We start from the raw sequence: 20,905 nt of genomic DNA on the forward strand, positions 1-20,905 counted from the left end.
ATATCATTTACCCTCATCACTACTTTGAAGTTGTAATCTCATCACCTATAAATCTTACTTAATATGTTAATAAAGAGGCACATATATTGCCATAGAACAGTTTTTAAAAATATTTTTGTAAGTGTATCTTATTAGGACTGATTTCCTTTGATATTAAAGAAGGATTCAGTTCCAGAAGCTTCAGTTTGCCAAAAGGGTTCAAGGTTCAAAATAGGTTAAGAACCCTGCTGTAATACAACCACCACCACCAGAAAGAGACAGAATCCATAGGAAAAAAGAAAAACCTCTGAAGAAATCAAGTTAGGGCAGAGAACAAAAGAAAACTGAGAAAAGAAAAGGACAAAACCATATAATTATTACTTTCAGACAGATATTTCTCCCATTAAATGGCAAAAACAGAAGGATACAAATAAGAAATATTTAGAAAACAAAATAAAACTTTTGGACATGAAAATATAATACAAGAAATTTAAAAATCAACAGAAGAGTTGTGAGATAAAGGTGATAATATCTTTTAAACAATAAGCTAAAAGTAGGAGCAAAAATATTACGTTAATTAGAAGAGTCCATTAGAGTCAACTTCTGAATAATAAAAAGAATTTTAAGAGAATACAGAGAAAATAGAGGAAAGTAACTTACCAAAAAAAAAAAAAAAAAAAATGCTAATTCAAGAAAATACCTCCAGAACTTGAAGGACAAAAGACCTGTCTAATGCCCATTACAAAAGATTAAAAAAAAAAAAAAAAAAGAAAAAGAAAAAGAAGACTCAAACCAAGGCCTAGCATCAAAAACCTGTAGCACACTGGAGACAAAGAAATCATAAAATCTATCAGTTCAAAAACAGAACAAAACAAAAACAGATCACCTACAGAAAAACAGGGATCAGAAGGTATCAGAAATCTCAATAGCAACCCTAGAAGTTAAAAGACAACTGAAACAAAGCCTTCAAAATCCTAGAATTCTTTATCCAACAAAAAAATCAATTAAGTATGAAAGTATACCACAGACATTTTCAGACATGAAAGTCTCAAGAGAATTTGCCTTATATGCACCTATTATCAGAGAGCTAGTAGAATATGTGTTCCATCAAAACAAACTAGCAAAGAAAAAGGAAGACAAGATCCAGGAAACCGAGGAACCAACATAGAAAGAAAATATTGGAAATTCCCAGATAAACAGTAAAGGGAGATCCTGGGACAAAGCAATGAGCAGACCTTAAGAACAACAGTCCAGATGGTAAGTAGCAAGGATGGAAATTCGAAGATAGACATCTCTGAAAGATGAAGCAATATCTGGAGTGTTTGAACACATTGAGAAAACACACTCACTACATTCACTTCTGGCAGAAAAATTAGTGACAAATGTAGAGAAAGCTAAAGTAAGTTATTTAGCTCAAGGAAAACAAAATTTAAGTAAGTAATCATGGCTCAACTGTTCTTTAGCTTTCTCTACACTTGTAAAGAATGGTTGAGCCAGTATTACTTACTCATGTCAAAATTGTGACATAACTACACAGAAAGAGGAGGAAGTAAATTGTGTAAATGTGAGAGGAAGAGAAAATAAGAGACTGAAATCATCTTCTATAGTAGAGAATCAATAAATCATATCCAAAATTTGAAAAATCATAAGCAATAGGCATTTAGACATATTATCTTAAAAACATAAATTCCTCCAAATAAGAAACACAAAGAGACTTGGATGGGCGTGGGGCTCAAGGGTGGAGGCTGGAAGGGTGGGAGCAACAGGATAGTGCTGTATTTTGTTCTCCTATGGAAATATATGGCTTCTTAAACATGATATATGCATATCTTCAATAAAATTTTAAAATAAAATAGAAACAAAAAAGAATGAATTGATTCAAGGGAAGACTGAGGAAATAGTTGTGATGATATTATAATACTTCAAGAAAAAGGTAATGTTCCTTGAGTAGGGTAGTGTCAGTGGATATTGAAAAAAACTGGTAAAATATTCAAGATATTTTGGAGGTAGGCAGGACTTGGTCAAAAACTGGATCCACACAGTGTAAGCTAAGAATGAGGTATCCAGAAGTACTACAATTCCCAAGTTTCTGGCTTGAGCAATTGAGACAGGGAATACTGAAGAAAGTGATGAAAAGTATCACTTTAACACAATAGATAAACAGTAAATGCTCTGAAGATATGAATTACTTTTTTTAAAGCTAAAATTAAATTGCAACTTTCAAATTCGAAATTACTGACGGAAAAAAAAAATGACAGAAGCAACTCTACAGTAAAAGAAATTTTTGGTACTTGATACTCAGCCTAGATACATGCTCATTGCACATCATCTCCCTGTAGAGACAGAAAATATTTAGTGGTAGATATTCACATAAAATGACATATAATAACTATATTAAAAACATCAAACTTCTGGAAGACATGTTTGTTCTTTCTAAAAATCACAGCCTATTTATACAACCATATAAAGATGTCACAGTTTAGGACAAAATTCCTAGATTTAAATCCATCAACTCTGAATTTTTTTTTAACCAGTTAATTTCCATATTTATATTAATTCTATAATCAAAGTGTCTCTAACAAATTGCCATTAAACTTATCAAGCCATTTGATAAGGCATTTTCCTATTATAAGTAAGGTTACACTATAATGAACATTCTTGCACCTTTTCCAACATTTCTGATCATTTCCTAAATATATAGTCCTAGGAGTGAAATCACTAGGTCAAAGAGTAGGAACCTTTCAAGGCCTTGATCCTTGTCAAACTGCCCTTCTGAAATACTGAATCATTTATACTAGCACTACTGAGTGTCAGTTCACAAGAGTCATATCAAAACTAGGTATATTTAATTCTCTTTCTATATATTATACTTTAATTTCCCCAACTGTAAGAGGAATCATGGTCGCTAAATGTATTTGTTAAATAGAAAATGGGGGTTAGGGGGCCGTAAATCTCCTATAAACCCACCACCCGAATAAACCTATGTAAACATCTTCCCAATCTTCTTTATGTGCATATGGGGGCTGGCTTTTGTTTGTTTAAAGTAGCCAATACACCTGTCCTTTTCTGCGTGATCTCATCTTCTGATTTTGTGCTTAAAAAGTCCTTTCTTCCTGAGAACATATGTCTTAACAGCAGCAATAAAAATAATAGTTAAAACTAACATAGAGATCACTATGTGCCAGGCACTGTTCTAAGTGCTTTAGACATATCAACTCATTTGATCCTATCTTTATCATTATAATTTATTATGATAAGGAACACAGACAAAGGTATTAGTGAATTGTGGCCTTATTTTTTACATTAAAATTTTTTTTTAATGCTTTTCTGATTCCTCGACTAAGAAACGCTAAGACATTTTGAAAAATCCATTCAATTTTTGGGACATTTCAACACCATTAGCTTAATGAAAAAATGCTTTTCCCCTTTAATAAAACTCTGTTTGAAGCAGACTGAAAGAAGGCAGGAGTTAAATGAACCTCCAGTCACATTACTTGGGAGCAAATAGGTTAAAATTCCATTGGAGCCCTCCGTCCTAAAGAAACTTATAATTAAAAAATAAGAACAAGCAGGTTCTTAAAAACTTTAGTAGTCTCTGCTTCAGAAAACATTTCCCCTTTGAAACAATGTTACATTACTAGCCCATCTAAGACAACAACAAACTCGGGCTATAAAGATAGAGAACAGCATAGTGGCTGCCAGGAGTTAAGGATGGTGGGGAATGAGGGTGGGAGTAGGATGGGTGTGACTATAAAGGGGTAGCACAAATGAGAAATCTTTTGTGGTGATGGAATAGTTCTGTATCTGGATGGGGGTAGCAATAAGACAAATCTACACAAGTGATAAAACGTGGCCTTCCCTGGTGGCGCAGTGGTTAAGAATCCGCCTGCCAATGCAGGGAACATGGGTTCAAGCCCTGGTCCGGGAAGATCCCACATGCCGCAGAGCAACTAAGCCCATGCACCACAACTACTGAGCCTGCGCTCTAGAGCCTGTGCACCACAACTACTGAGCACACATGCCACAACTACGGAATCCCACGCGCCTAGAGCCCGTGCTGCACAACAAGAGAAGCCACTACAATGAGAAGCCCGTGCACCGCAACGAAGAGTAGCCCCCGCTCGCCACTACTAGAGAAAGCCCACACGCAGCAACGAAGACCCGACGCAGCCAAAAATAAATTTAAAAAAAAAAAAAAAAAAGGTAAAACGGTTCAGAACTATACAGACATGTCTTGTACAAACATCCATTTCCTGGGTTTGATATTGTGAATCTAAAATTATCCCTGTACTATTTTTTGCAACTTCCTGTGAAACTGTAATTACCTCAAAATAAAAAGTTTAAAAAACAACGAAAACAAAAACCAAGTTAATGGATTATGAAGTAGGCATTGCACTGGGACTCCAAGAACTCATCCAGTACTTTCTTCTTAAACCTTGACATGCATTTATGGTTAACTGGCCTTAAAGGAATTTTGCCCTGCCCCATCCCAACCTCCCAATAGCCACTAAATATCTCTGTGAGAAAAAAGATGCTTTTCCCTTTGTCTCTGTCTCTTTTTGTCTCAGAACCTAGACTCTTTCTCCAAGTGACACTATACAATCTAAGAAATAAATTCTCCTACCAGATCATCTTGTATTGACAGCTTATCAGCCAGGTCAAGTTATTCTATACTAATCCATTTCCCACGAACACCAAAAAGTAACTTAGTGACTCAAGAGACGTTTTTTGGGGGGTCTGACTTATGAATAAGACTGATTCAAGTTGAGTACACTGCGTAAATAAGCCTCTGTTTTAGCAAAGGCTAAATGAAACAGAACCGCCTTGATGCCTCTTAAAATTTGTTCAAATGGATTCAACATTCAATTTTTAAATCAGGCAGTGAAAAGAAATCTTCTAACAGTAACTCACATATACAAAGGCGATTTCTTAAGAGTCATTAAAAGTGTATTTGAAAGTATATTCATGGACTCATTTTGAGCCATTAAACAGGTTATTTTGGAAGCACGTGGGAAGGCAAACACCACAACTGATGACCACCTACCCTATGAAAGAACTACTGAATTTCACAGGAGCCACAGCTTCTCTTACGTCTTGTAGGTTTGTTCTGTAAAGTCAAATTCTTGATCTAAATTTCATCTTGTAGGTTCCAACACTTTTAAAAGCACTGCTCTAAGGGTGATGTTGTAGGGATACCTATAGATAGAAGAAGAGAAAAGGCCAATATAGACCAGCATGTAGACAGAGACTGAGGCAAGGAAAGAAAAAGCAATGGAATTTGTAAAAGACTGTGGGGTGTGGGGGCCCTCAGAGTGAGAAGATGACTGCTGCTGAGGCATTCCTAGGCTCAAAAGCTGGAAGCTTTACAGGGGCATAATACAGCCATTAGCATTCAGCCTGTATGGCTCTTTGGAAAGAAGTCTCAGCCATAGATGAGCGCTCACCCTGAGATGAGGGGCTCACCGCGATTCCTATATTCTTAATGGGTTGAATAAGCCCTGAAACTATATAATTCTAATGGAATATGTTAAATCAAAACCACCACCTCACTTTTCTGTAATGTAATGTACTCACATTCTTTCCTCCCCCAACCTCCCTCCTTCCAATACCTTAAAGCCACCTCTATAGGGAGATCAGAGAGAAAGGCAGAAGCTATCTTCTGCCACTGATACTGTGATATACCTACTCTCCTAGTCAACAGTTATCTTCCCTAGTTCTAATCTAAGCCTGCCCTGACTGTATATAAAGGAAGTTCGCAGTAAGGAACAGCAATAATATGAACTGACAAAACAAACAGCTAGCTTTTTCTAGTCCACAAGAAGAGTCACATGTCTTCTTTGCTTTCTTCAAACCTCCCACTATATTCATGGATTTTTACATTTTAATTCTAATGAAAATGATAATTTTCATTAAAACAAGGATAGAATTACGATACTCCTGATGTTGGAATTTTGGATGTTGCCAAGATTATAGGCTGTTTGCATACAGAAGAAATTTCGCATAGAGAAAGCTCTTTATACATATTGTCAGAAATAGCTCAATTGTAAGTTTTCCGGAAATGCTTTAATAAGATTCAGAATGACCTATTATGTACTTTCCCTCATTTAACCAGAATTCTTCCTCAATCTCTAGTGTATCCCAGTTATACAGGAGGGCCTTATCTATCCTTTGTATTTAATGTGTTTATTGATATAATCTAAATGACTTATTATATTGACCTACCAGAATAAAGTGTGGAACTTTCTTCTTTGAATGTAATACACATCACAGGACTTTCAGTCAGAGCCTGTCACTTTATAAACACTTGGGAACCTCATGAGAGAGGTAAACATTATTCAACGTAATGACTACAGTACAGATTTCAAGCGCAGTTCACCCCCCTTACTTAAGACTGATCAAAATCACCAGAGAATTGCTATTGGAGAGAGAGCCTGATTGCAGGAGAGCTTTGTGTCATAACTCATCTGTGTTGAATAACGTAATACTCATTCTGAAGAGAAACCCCATCGGCGTAATGAACGTGGCAATGCCTCCAGGAGAAATACAAGCTTTATAGAGCATCAGAGAATTCATAATAGAAAAAAAACCCCAAAATCCTATGAATGTAATAAACATGGAAAAATCTTCAGAATACAGTCATTGCTTCCTCAACATGAAAGAACTCACAATGGAAGGAAGCCCTGTAAATGTGTAAGAGCTTTCTAAAAGAAAAAAAACCTTCACAATCAGAAGAGAAATCATACTGGGGCAACCTATGCATATAAGAAATGTGGGAAAACTTTAACAAGAGCTGAGCTTCAACTAAATACCAGAAAATTCATACTTGAAATTAATGAGTGTTTCCCTTATGGTAAACTTTCGCCCTTACTGAACACTGAAGAATTCATACTAGGGAAGAAAATGGTTCTGAACTGTGGGCAGAGGGGAAAAAAATTCTGCTTCCATAGAATGAGTGTTATTTTATAAAAGTTACATTCTTGGACTGGGTAACAGACTTTTGCAAAAATAACTCCAAACATGATAAACAATGGAAGACGATATGCCTGTAGGCTGTACAGGATAAAGCCTTGGAATGGTCACTCATCAAACTCAAATACTGAACAAGTATTATTCAAGCACTATAGATACATCAGTGAAAAGAGCAGACAAGTTTCTGCCCTTGTGGAATTTACGTTCTAGTGAGACCCCCAATCTCTAAGAACTTGACTTATGACCACCCCCAACAGTTATCACCTCCTTAAGACTTCTGCAGTTTTGGTCAAAGTCCTGTTTATTACTGATTGACAGCTACACTTAACTGAAGCTCTTACTCTGAAGTCACCCCCCAAAATTATTCTACTTCCAGGAATTTCTCAAAAGACCTAGAAGGTATTTTATTTTATTTATTTATTTAAATAAAATTTATTTATTTATTTTTGGCTGTGCTGGGTCTTTGTTGCTGCGCGCGGGCTTTCTCTAGTTGCGGTGAGCGGGGGCTACTCCTTGTTGCAGTGCACAGGCTTCTCATTGCGGTGGCTTCTCTTGTTGTGGAGAACCAGCTCCCGGCGCGTGGGCTTTAGTAGCTGTGGCTCGCGGCTTCAGTAGTCGCGGCATGCAGGCTCTAGAGTGCAGTTGAAGCGCACGGGCTCAGTTGCTCTGTGGCATGTGGGATCTTCCCAGGCCAGGGCTTGAACCAGTGTCCCCTGCATTGGCAGGTGGATTCTTTAACCACTGTGCCACTGGGAAGTCCCTAGAAGGTATTTTAAAGGTCAAGTAGTCCAAAATCCCTTATTTCACACATTTAATTTTTTTTTTTTTAAGAAAGGCTGAAGATATGAAATAGGTTGTATTACTGGCACAATCTATAGATGGCAAAGCTGAAACAAGAATGCATCTCTTCTGGCTCATTGCTTTTATGTTTTGCCACTAAAAATTATCTTTTGGGATTCAAAGGGCTTTAAAATAAATTTTAAAGGAAGTGAAATTAAGTAATTAAGAATTTTCTGAGCACCCATTCAGAGAGCTGTGAATGTTGGACACTGATTAAAAAAGAAAAAGAGGCAGCAAAGTACATGGAAATTTACCCCCAAAACTGGTTTAACTTAAAGAACAACAGGAATAAAAAGACAGTGAGCAACTCTGTGGAAGTGAGAGTTGTAAGGACATATTAACAGAGGGTGAGTGCAGATGCTGGGGCTACTAACTTTTCTCCTTCCTTGTAATCAGTATAACTTCAGTGCCAGCAACCATATTATTGTGTTTCCTTCCAGTCCCTATCACTAAGAAATGGCTACCTATTAGGAGGAGGGGAGAAGAATGAAAAGACTGGTTTTGTGTGAGAGGGATCACACTATCCATAGAAGCTTCCAAATTTGGCCATGCTGCTTGGGACAATGGGCAAGTGAAGATTCTTAGGATTTCTGTAGCACTAACTATGGGAATATCAGGGCAAAGTGTTCAGATGAAGGGGGATCCACCAGTATATACAGATAACAGATTGAGCTGAGACCTGTCTCAGGCCCAGCAACCATGTACAGGCACTAAGGAATGTTCATACTTCTAGAGCCAATGAGCTGCAGCCCTGAAAAAACACTGTGCTCTTTTAATAAATACCCTTCAGAGTTCATAAGGAAGGGGAGAAAAGTTATTTAGGAAGTAAAATCGACCGGAGATACTGGAGAACAGAGGAAAGAGGATGCAGGGAGAAGGGAAAAGAATGACTCGAAGGTTTCTGACTGGTATTAAAAATGGATAAATGGTACAAATCACTCAGACAGGGGACCTTAGAAACTAAAACCAGAGCAAACATGTAATTATATTCCTACTAAGTAGTTTTTAAAATTACTGGACTTTTCCTTTACCATTAAATTCTTTTCATTGGTGAACATGTTTTTCTATTCTTCTCTACCATAAAACAAAAAACTAAGAAACAAAGTGTCGAAATCTGTTCTTTTGTTTTCCTTCACTCTGAGGTAATTTCAAGTGTGATACAAGGTTGGAGAAAAACCAGACTTAGCATTATGTTTGCTTCAGATCTGCTTACTTGAAGATGTGATTTCGTTGTCCAGTATTTTACGGACGACTAAGGCCAGTCCCTATATAATAAAAAATAATTTTTAACATCTCAAAGATAAGGCCAATAGTTTTTAGAGGGAAATAAAAGGCTTGGAATTTTTCTTTTTTCCCTGAGCAATTCTGAGGTAGACAGTGTAACAGACAGGCAGATAAGCAGCTTTATTCTGAGAAAACAACTGTGCTTCTTATAGCTGCCCCTTTCTTTCTACAAGTCAAGAATAAATTTAGGGACAAAAGTTTAAACAAATTCTGCTTGATATGAAAGACTTGGGAATACAGAATGCCACAAACTGGTAAGAATGACAGGGACGTACTTAGGGAACAGAATTAATAGGAGTTATATATTTTAATAAGTTTCAAATAACTCAGAAATTGCCTCTATTGTAGAAAACTGAGTGAGACCTGTGTGGTTCAATCACCAATTTGCAAGAAAAATCACTAAACCACATAGTTGGATTCAGAATCTATAATCTTCAAAGCTCAAATTTAGAACACATTTTATTTCAGAAAATGTGAATAAATCATCACCTGAAATAAAGTTACATGTGGATATTCACACATAATAATGAGTTTTGACTGAAACAGTTTTAGTGTAACTTAACTAAAGATCTTTTTAATAGTCTCATAATATATATATATAGTTTTTTAAGTTTTACATAAAATTATATATAAAGTAGAACGAACACTGGTATAATGGGCAGAAACATGAAGATAAATTTACTGGGTTCAGTGATAACACTATCTTTTCATATCTGAGGTTAAATTTGGATTTAACAAAAATAATTCATTCTTTAGTAAAGTTAATATTCTAACTACATAATAAGGTAGACACCATTTTATGCTAATAAATGAGACTAGTACATTAGATTGGCCACCATCGTGGCTTAAAAAATCTTCTGTTAAAGTGATCAATAGCAAGAGTTTCACATAATAAACAATATCTGTACAAACAACATGGAAAACAATTTGGCAGTATTTAATAAATTTAAGGATGTTAATGCGCTACAACTCAGTAATTAATGCCCTAGAGTATAAACATGGATGCTAGTCAATGATGTTAGACCTAAGAAGCTAAAGAAGAAAAAAAAACAGGATACCACTTACATAAAAAAATCTGAAACCTGCAAAAGCACATATTGCTAAGGGATACATATACTTACAGAAAATCTGTACCTAAATGCACAGGAATGATACAGATCAATACTGGATAGTGGTTCCTTTGGTGGGAGGAGGGAAGAGAGGTGAATATGGGAGGACGCAGAGTGGCTTCAACAGTACTGCTTAGGCTGAAGGTTGAGATGAGAGGTTCATCTCATTACCTATGCCTTGTTGTATGTCTTAAATATCTCAGGATAAATTAGAAAACATTTTTCTGCCAGATGACAAAGTCCTGTTTACGCTGCCAGATTTAATGTAATCTTGATGATTATATGAGATGGATACATCAGAATATTTTGGTGCTACAGCTTTTCTTCCAAGGGTTCCTATTTCAATTTTTTAAGACATTCTCTCATTGAACAAACATTTACTAAACACTGTTCATTTTCTCATTCTAAATACTGAGTGCCTGCTACATGCCAGACAGATAAAATAGTGAAAGCAAAATTATCCGACCTAAGTGTCCTCATGTAGCTTAAAACCTAGCAGAAGTGGCAAAAGCAATAAACAAAGAAGCACATGGTTAACACCACTCTGTACCTGATCACGCCTTCCTTCTTAAAAATGTCTTTCACTTGGTTCATCGAATTTCACACTAACCTAGGTTTCCTCCTAAATCACCGGCTGCTGCTTCTCAGTTCCTTTTGTTAGCTCCTCCTCAACACTAAATAGGTCCCTTCTTTTCTGCATCTGTATTCACTCTCTTGGTAATCTCACCTATGCTTTAAATATCCCTACACTGACAACTCCCAAGCTTACACTTCCAGTCTGAACTGAAAATATATGCTAGTATATGTTACGTAACTTAACATTCTCTGTGGCTGTCCAACAGGCAGGTAAAACTAAACATGTCCAAAGCTGAACTCAGGCTCTTCCTTCAAAACCTGCTCCTCTGGCCCTTCTCCACAGGCTACACTGTCTATTCTATATAAATGGCAGCCCCAGGAGCTATGAACACAATACTAATAATTTTCCATCTCAGAGACTATCAACTACATGTGTCCGGTGTCAGGCCAAAAACCTTGTCATCATCCTTGACTCCTCTTGCACATACAGTGCCTGACAACTTCTCACCACCTCTTCCCTCACACCCTGATGCAAGCCACCTTCATCTCTCACCTGGTCTCCTTGATTCAGTTCTTGGTACCAGCCCCTCCCCACCCCCAGGCTTGCCTCCCCCCATACCCTGGTCAGTAGTCAGGAAGAGCTACTTAAAACCCAAGTCAGAAAATGTCACTTGTTTGCTCAAAACCCTCCCCTACCTTCCGATCTTTTTCAGAGGAATGGTTTTCAAGGCACCATGCCATCCAGCCCTCTCTACGTTTCTCACTTTCTACTAGACCCTCGCGCTCACTCACTGCAGCTCACTGGCTTTTGCCCTGGGCTTCACACCTCACACCAGTAATCTTTTCCCTTATGTGAGCATAATAAATGGCTTACAATGGGTAGATGCATAATAAGTGTTAGTCTCCTTTAAAAAAAATAAAATGCCTTCCTTGATTTCTTTCTTGTCTCTAAAATACAACACACAGTCATATTATAAAGTCATAAAATAAAAGTATAATGAAAAGTATCCAGGGCCGCTGCAGACTTGTATATACTACAACAAACACACTATATTTTGCTCCCAAAAGAACTAAGAACGAAACTTACGGTAGTAAGTATCCGTACTGTTTTCTCCGCCTGGAACACTCTTCCCCTAAACACCAGTACGGCTTGCTCTCTCACCTCGTTCAGGTCTTTCTCAGACGGCACCTTTTCAGTGAAGCCTTTCTGACCATCCTATCTAAAATCACAGCTCCCACTGCCCTTACGCCGCCCTGTCCTCTTCTGGCTTGTTCCATGTTTTTCATGACACAGTGCTAGTTCACCTCACTCAAATGTAAGATGCATGAGGGCAGGAATTTTAGTCTCTTCAGCGCTGTAAGCCAGTGCCTAGCACAGAACAGACACTCAGTAAATACTTGTTGAACCACAACACATACATGTAAAACTGCAACTGACAAGTCCAGTGAAGAACTAGGAAGTGCTGGGAGAGCCTGTAGGAAGAGAAGAAAAGCTCACCTGAGAAAGTCAAACTTGATCTGAGAACTGAAGGATGAGTAGCAGTTAACTAGGATGTACACAGGCTCAGTGGTGAGAGGGGCTAAAAGGCCACTGTAGTGAGACCAGAAAAAGGTGGAAAAGGTGTAAGATAAGGTTGGAATGGGTAAGAGGAGGCAAAACTTTGAAGAGATCTGTAGACGATATTAGGATAGTTTGTCTTTACCCTCAGAGTGACAGGAAGCCACTGAAGCATTATAAGCAGAGGAATCCGATGGGCAGATTTACATGTTGAAAAGATTACCTTGGCTATTGGGTAGAGAAAGTTTAGAAGGGTCAGGGTGGATATGGACAGATCAGGTAAGAGGACACTGTAGTAATTCAGCTGAGTTACAATGGTGTCTTGGATTGGGGTGTTGAGAGTAGAGAGAGAATGGATAAATAAGATACTTAGGTTAAAAAAAAAAATCAGTGGGGTTGGTGTTAAATTAGATCAGGAAGTGGGGTCAAGGGAATTTTTAAGGTTCACTTCTATGAAGTTTACAAAGCACTGTTAGATGTCCCAGGGAAATAAAGATTTCCCATTGACTCGAAGTTTATGTCCTTAAGTAACAGTCACTGTCTAGATCTTCAATGTCAAACCCCTCTCCACAAATGACTATCAAGCACAAGCACTTGCAGTGTGGCAACTCCACATAAAGATGTGCTGTAATTATACAATATACATTGAATTTCAAAGGCTTAGTACAGAAAAAAGAGAGTACAACATCTCAGTAATTTTTATACTGATTACAAGTTGAAATGATAATTATTCTGGATGCAGTAGGTTAAGTACAATTATTAAAATTAATTTTACTTGTTTCTTTTTAATTTGTAATGTGGCTACTAGAAAATGTAAAGTTATAGAAATGGTTCACATTATATTTCTACTGGATGGTACTAATGTTGTGTGAAACAGAAATATAGTAATTGCAGTTTATTCAAAAGGAAAAAAATAGGGGCTTCCCTGGTGGCGCAGTGGTTAAGAGTCCGCCTGCCGATGCAGGGGACACGCATTCGTGCCCTGGTCCAGGAAGATCCCACATGCCGCGGAGCGGCTAGGCCCGTGAGCCATGGCTCCTGAGCCTGCCCGTCCGGAGCCTGTGCTCCGCAACAGGAGAGGCCACAACAGTGAGAGGCCCGCGTACCGCAAAAAAAAAAAAAAAGGAAAAAAATATGTCTAAGGAGAAGATGGCTGAACTTCAGGGCAAAAAAATGTAATTTTTATAAAGAATTTAGTTTGCTTTGTTTTGTTCGGGGATGTGAGGAAATGAATATTTCAGTTACTGTCATTTAAATACAAAAGCCATTTTCTGTTTGTGCCTTATTTATAGACTAGATTGTTTCTCTTCCTCTGTTGCTAAACTAATGGTTCTATTGAGGGTGCCCTCCATGGTAAGGGAGGAAAGTTAGAAAAACACAGAGTTGTGGAAATGACAAAGACTCAGAGATCATTCAGGCCCATCCTTTCATTTTGTTAAGTGACAGACTTGAAATACTCAGACATTAAGTAACTCACTTGAAAAACACAGGACTAATACTGTCTATACCACTGAAGATACAGATGTTTTCTGTAACATCTATGTTATAGTTGACTTGAAAATACTGCAACAAATACACTATATTTTGTTCCCAGAAGAACTAAAAAAATATCTTATGGTGCTGAATATGTCGGTATTATCAATGACTTAGTTTTGAGATACAGAATCATATTAATATTCTTACCTGACAAGAGTGGGAAAAGCATCAGTTTTTAGAGTCTGAAAGCCAGTTCCAACACTTAGGTGTGTGTCGGGGACAAATGTCATTCTGTTTTCTCATCAGTAAAATAGATACTTCAGTAAAGTGATGAAGCCAAATCAGCCAAAATGATTCAAACAGTACTATCTATGACTCAACAGTGTATAGCTATGAATGCCACATGAGTTTTTGAGGCCTGAGTAATATACAGAGAAGTTACATCAAAAGCTTTAAACATTTAAAAATTAATATAAAGTGTAATTTGTCACTTCTAAAACTTCTTAATTGGGGATACTATAATTCACCATCTTGTATATTTTAAAGGAAAGTTCTTAAAACTACTCACATCTGGTTGAATGGCTTTAAATACTGGAACATCCATTAGCGTTATCTGACCCTGAAATAAAAAGTAAAAAAATTACAATTTCTTGACATTCCATAATGTGACATATATTTGCAATTAAAATTATATTCTGTACTAAAACATATTGAGTACTCAAATCTTTACCAGAAAGAAATCCCAGTTTTATAAGGGCTTAAAAAAATGAAAATTTAGCCCTTATATCATTAAATATAATTAATTCTAATTATCTCATGCCTATTCATATTGTTTTGTGAGATAAATAAGGTAAAGCTACAAAATAAACAAAAATAATTATAAAAATTTGAACATGGTCATACATTAAATCCAAATTAAAAAAAAAACCTTGGATCTACTGGTTCATAGAGCAGTGTTGTTGTTGTGACTATTAAATCATATCTACTCAAACAGTAATATAAAATATGACATTAATGAAAAGGTATTCTTCCCAATTTATAAGAAGTAACTGACTCTACACTAGTGGCAACGCATATTGAAGGACTTCACATGGACCTATCTCAACTGTGGTTATAGATGTAAAACAAAATCTAGCAATATACCAAGGAATAATATGCTATGGCCAAACACAGTTTACTCCTGGAATGCAAGAGTGATGCAATATCAGGAAATCAATATATTCTGCTAACAAGTTAAAGGGAAAAGATAGCACAAATAAATGAACACTTGTATCAGTTAAGAATTAAAAGTTTTTCTAGGTATCCTTCATGATACTGCAATAATGCCTTCAATTTTTTAATTTAGGAAAAAGTAAAAATTCTTCTTACATATGTCAATAAAGTACAGTTAGCTTGGGGAGGTGGTATTGGTAGGGACAAAAGCAATTACCATGAAGGTCAATACTTAATAATACTTACCAAGTTGATAGTGTAACTTACGAAGCTGCTCTAAAAATACCAATGGATTTTCTTACCTTCTCCTGTTCATTCCTCTGCTTGCTCCATTGTTGTGCTACTCTCCCCATCAATTCCCACATCCAGTTTTTTTTTAAAAAATCTCCTCTGTTGGGCCTACAAATTCTAACTGAATAGCACCAATATGTAAATTACGTGCAAAAACTGGAGAACAAGAGGTGGGAGGCTTACCGCATATTCTTCTGGTGTAACCTTAAGGACATCAAATACCACAGCATCAAAGCTTTTCTTCAATTCAGAACCTTTGTCACTCAATGACTCAGAACTGCTACTTTTCTGTTAAATTGAAAAAAAAAATGCAGCCATTTAAAAACTGTCTTGCAGTTAAGTGTCATGGAAACTAGACCGGCCTTAAAACTGAGGAAGCTAAAAGTGAGTTAACAAATGCTGTAGAAAAGTTGGGCAGAACACACTGCTTCCTTGGAAGAGCACTAGGAAAAGGGTCGGGCAACTTGAAATCTAACCTCAACTTTAGGGTTTTAGGTTCTCGAGTAAGTTTTCCTGTCTGTTTCCTCACCCTGACATCCTATCATTTCCAAAAGAAATAAAAGATATTATCAATAACAAGTTCAATGATTTTCAAATGGGGTAAAAGAACTTAGGGGAGAAGGATACACCCATCTATAATTTTTAAAACTAATTTTTATTAAGAAAAAGACAAATTATTTTCCTAACATAAACCACAGGAAAACATTCAGAACTACATTAACTAAATAACCCAGTCTAGTTTGTTAAGTGAATGTCTGTCTGTGATAGTACAATTGATACTCTTCTTCTTATTATAGTACAGATTTAAGCATTTTCTGCTTTAATTTTGAATTTGCTGTTGCTATATGCAGAACAAAAGGCGGCTTTTGGCCCTGAAAATCTTATTTCTGTTAAATTTCCACTTCATCTGTACTACAAAATAAAAGTGTATTTTGCAATCAGTTGGCTGAAACCAGAGTATCATCCCTGTAAGAACATTTAGATCACTCTCTGTTAAACGGTGGTAGGATATCAGGCTACAGTCAGTGGCAGAAAAAACTAACCAAAGTTTCGTTTACAGAGGTATAATATTATGTATGTCAACCTATCAGCTATTATACATCAATTTTGAGCACCTGTCATTATGCTTCATTTTTACTTCCCTTGCAGTAGCAACTAAATATCAAAATCATTACAAAGGAAGGGATCTGTCATTAATTTTGGAACATTCTCAACCATTATTACTTCAAATATTTCTTCTGCTCCTTTCTCTTTCTCCTCCTTCTGGCAGTCCCATTACGTACATGCTACACCTTTTGTCATTGCCCCACAGTTCCTGAATATTGCGTTCCATTTTCCTCATTCTATTTTCTCTTTGCACTTCAGCTTGGGACGATACTATTAACATGTCTTCAGGTTCACTGATTCTTTCCTTAGCCCTCTACTGGTCACCAGTCTACTGGTGAGCCAATCAAAGTCACTCGTCATTTCTGGAACGACGTTTTTGATATCTAGCATTTCCTTTTGATTCTTAGGATTTCAATATCCCTGCTTCTACTATCCATCTATTCTTGCATGTTGTCAATTTTTTCCATTAGAGCTATTAGCATTATTAATCATGGTTATTTTAATTCCCAGTCCGTTAATTCCAAAATCTTTGCCATATCTGAGTCTGGCTGTGCTGCTTGCTCTGCCTCTCAGCCTATGTTTTTTTGTTACTTTTAGCATGCCTTAAAATTTGCTGAAAGCCAGACATGATTTAGTGGGTAACAGAAACTGAGGCAAATAGGCCCTTAGTGCAAGGGTTTACGTTTATTTGTATAGGAGTTATGCTGTTTACTATTTGTTGTGGTTAGAGGTGCCTTCACCTTCCTCTAGTGTCCTTGTTTTGCTCTCTGGGTTTTTCCAGAAACTCCTGCTTTGCAGTTCTTTCAGCTGTGATCCTTTACTATTATACAGGAGCCATGCTGATGTGGTGGTAAGGTGTGGGAAGAGGAGAAGCATTCCATTGCCCTACAATCAGGTACTTTAGTGAGCCTGTGCCCTTGGGCTGTGACCTTAGGTGCTTGTCAGTACCCTGGACTCCCCTTAGAAAGTAAGACAGGAAGGCTATATAGAGGGCCCGGAGTTGGGTATTTCTCTTTCTGCAAGTAGGTTAGGCTCTGGTAAAGCAGTCTCCCCTGAGGTCAGGTGGGGAATACAATGTGCTGGGCATATTTTAGGATGATTACTTCCCCCTAGTATATTTCAAAATGGTTACTTTCCCCTCCCTCTGCTGGAAACAGGAGGGATTTTTCTCTGAACCTCACTGTGAGAACTTGGTGGGGCTCCTGGAGGTAAAACTCACAGAAGTCGGGAGGGAGACCTAAAAGTGAGCCCCCAGGAGTTCTTAACTCTCAAGCTAGTCCACACACTGCCTCCAGCAGTTTGTCAATTACAGTAAGCTCCAGGGAATTCTGCTCTTGGTAAACAGTGATTCTCTGTATTTGCCTTTCTCCAGTTTTCAGGGCATCACTGTCAATTTGCTCTGTGACATCAGTTCTCTCACACAGCTAAGAGGAGTTATTGGTTTTCAGTTTGTTCAGCTTTTATCAAGCTGTGAAGACAGGAGTAATGAATTCCAAGCTCTTTACGTGTCTGAGCAGAAGTCCAAAGTCTCATAAATGGATTTCATATATAGTATCTTATTCCATGTGCTTAACCTCTGTAACTAAGACTAGCTTACAGTATGTTGACAATGTTACTTTATATTCCAAGACAAATATAGAAATTTATTCATGTTAAGCATTCAAATAGACATCAGTTAAGCAGTATATACTAATCCAATAACTACCAAATAATAAATATATTGTCAAGTAAATACATTCATTTTAAACATAATTTGGTAATTTTCTCCAAGTTTCTAACTCATTCAAGACAAGTGAGCAAATCATAATGGCAATCTTATTGCTTATCAAAGTCAGTAATCATTTTCCTCTTTTCCTTCTTACAAGCCATTAGTAGAGGCTTTAAAAATTATGAGTGATGTGCTTCTATCTGCTTTCCCACTACCAATAAATAAGGTGGTAACGACAAGAAGCTAAGCAGTACTGAGACATAATGTGCATAGTAGTAATTCTTTATTCACAACAAGACTAAAAAACTACTGACACTTCTAAATGTCTGAAAAAAGTTCGCCACCACTCTACTGACCAGAAGCTTAAACAAAGGTTAAGTCTAGAAGGCAGAGACAGGAGTCGTCAATCACCCATCAAATACCTTAAGTACTTGTGAGGTTTTCACATTTGTGAAGTTTGCATTTTGATATGTTAACACATCTTTATTTTAAGAGAAGGTAGAAAAACATATATTTTTAATTTTATCTTCTTGCCACAGCAGGAGGACAATTTAAAAGGCAGACTTCCCCGCCCCCCCCTTACTTCTCATGTACTAAATTATATTACACTGAGGTCTGATGTAATTCATCCACTTTCAGAAAGGCCAACACAATTTTTTGTATGAGTGAAATGATCTATTTTATTTAACAAACAATTGTGTACTGTTTCCTGTAATACTAGCTCATATGTTTCAGGATACATAGTCATAAATATACTATACATATGCACACATACATTTAACATAGTCAAGAAATATGGTCATAAAAATACCATGTAAATATACATGTATTACAGACATATTTACAAACATATATAATCCCTGTCTCAAGGAGGAAGAAAAGCTATGTATAAATTTATGGAAAAATGATTAAAAAAAATTTTTTAAGTGATAGTTTCAAAAATCAGAAAGCTATCTGTTCAGGGAATCAGGAGAAAACTTCCCTAATTTTTTGAAATAGAAAAGGCTAAGGGTTTATACAAACATCAACAAGATGTAGTATTCTTTCATTAGAATGTAAATTTCACATAAAGAATTAGTAGCAGTTAAATCCATTAGAAAGAAAATTTAGGCTCATTTTGATGGAAGTCTTAAATGCAGCGCTGAATGTGTATTTAGTTAATATTTAGTTAGTAGGTAATGAGGAACCATGGACAGTTTGGGAATAAAATAAAGTATAACAGCTATTTTAAGAATATTAAAATTGAATTACAGTCAAATGTACCAAAAATAGCAGGGAATAGAAGTGCAAGATCAAAATAAAAGGCCACTATAACATTCTAGACAAGAAATAATAAATGACCAAACTAAGATGGTACTAGGAGAAATAAGGAGTAAAGGACTAGATCTCAGAGATAAGGTGTGGTGGACAGGCTCTAAGCCGGCTGCCAGGTATCTCTATCTCTTGGTGGTCGCCCCGCTGTGTAATCCTCTCCACTTGAGTGTGGGCAGGATGAAATGTCACTAGATGATTACATTACAGAGGATTCTAACTTCTGTTTTGTTAGCAGACTCCCTGCTGTGATGTGAAAATGGTTGTGGTGGGCAAGGGGAAGCAGGTTAATGCCAAATCTACAGATCTGAACTCTGATGCTAAAGAAACGGTGATGCTACTAACAAAAGTCAGAGAAAGAGGGTGGCCTATTTTCTTTACAGGTAGTGCAGCAGAATAGAAACAAAGTAACCTGATTTTGTTCATATTGTAAGTAAAAAGTCCATCCATCAGAAATGCTTAATAAAGTTCATAAGGGAAGCCAGAGCTAGAGTTAAAAATACAGAAATCATACTCCAATAAAGATGTTAAAAAATACAGAAATCATCTAATAAGAAAAATAATTGAAACTACTGACTTAGAATAGAATATTTTCAATGACAGCAAGGCCTAAGTAATTGGCTTGGGCAAAATGAAGTTATCAAGGAACTCTGAGGTCAAGGCGTTAAAGTGTCATAAACATTTATTCTCATCCTCTATGGTAAGAGTAAAATTAAGGAGAAATATAGAAGCTAAATACAAAAGTTATTAAGGAAAGCAGGCCAAGTACCCTAGATTTACAGACAAAGCAAAAAAAAAAGGGGGGGGTAGGTGAGCACCTAGTTCAGTCTTTATCTCCATCTTTAACACTCTGAGCTACATACATCACTGGAGTAGCTTTCAACATTCCAGCCTAATAGGTCTTGGATCTCCTTCAACAGGCTTGGAATCAAGGGATCTGACAGTGTCAATATTATGTCATTCTTTGCTCCACTTGTACTGTTGCCCTCAAGGTTCATAAAATGTAAAAACACTTTGAAAAGAAATTCTATGCATTCTTTAAAACTAAACCCAAGAAAGGGTTTTAAGTAATCATGATTTGTCAAGTATATGAAGTAGGTAGGGATGAACTCCTAAAACGTACAATGAACACATGGATGGTACAATGAAAATAGTTTTTTGAAAACTGAAAAATCCGTAACTCTTTTTCTCAAGCTCTGATTTACATCTGTGACCAATCATAATGCTTAAAAAATCAGAATGCCAGGTAAGAAATTTTACAACTAAACTTTTTAAATGTCTTACCTCAGAAGCAGTAGCAGCAATATTAACACTGCTTGCCTGCCCGTTCATTAGGTCCATGCTTCCCACAACATCAGTCCCTGACGCTAGTTAACAGCAACAGAAGACTGATTGCTTCACGTCCAAGGCCACAAATACATTATTATTCCTGTAAAAAATAAATAGAAAACTTTAACTGTGTGTCTTATTGGAAGTTTAAGAGAA

The 20,905-nt window shown here is 36.7% G+C and overlaps 1 protein-coding gene across 8 annotated transcripts in view; it reads right to left on the reverse strand.

Annotated features, from left to right (window-relative positions):
- Window positions 1–20,905, reverse strand: part of RALGPS2 (Ral GEF with PH domain and SH3 binding motif 2) — a 162,729-nt gene that overhangs the window by 102,246 nt on the left and 39,578 nt on the right. For all 8 annotated transcript variants that reach the window (XR_016394999.1, XM_089921253.1, XM_089921202.1 and 5 more), the window contains exons 2-4: window positions 20,705–20,849; window positions 15,478–15,582; window positions 14,360–14,410 (exon numbers count right to left, since the gene is read on the reverse strand). Coding sequence is in view for 7 of the 8 variants with exons in the window: in XM_089921253.1 (XP_089777379.1) it covers window positions 14,360–14,410; window positions 15,478–15,582; window positions 20,705–20,761 (213 nt within the window). In the remaining variant the exon portion in view is untranslated. The remainder of the gene's footprint in view (window positions 1–14,359; window positions 14,411–15,477; window positions 15,583–20,704; window positions 20,850–20,905) is intronic.

This window comes from Delphinapterus leucas, chromosome 1 (genome assembly GCF_059928025.1).
Source record: "Delphinapterus leucas isolate spDelLeu-1000000601 "Yukka" chromosome 1, BTC_Dleu_Yukka2, whole genome shotgun sequence".
Classification (NCBI taxonomy): domain Eukaryota; kingdom Metazoa; phylum Chordata; class Mammalia; order Artiodactyla; family Monodontidae; genus Delphinapterus; species Delphinapterus leucas.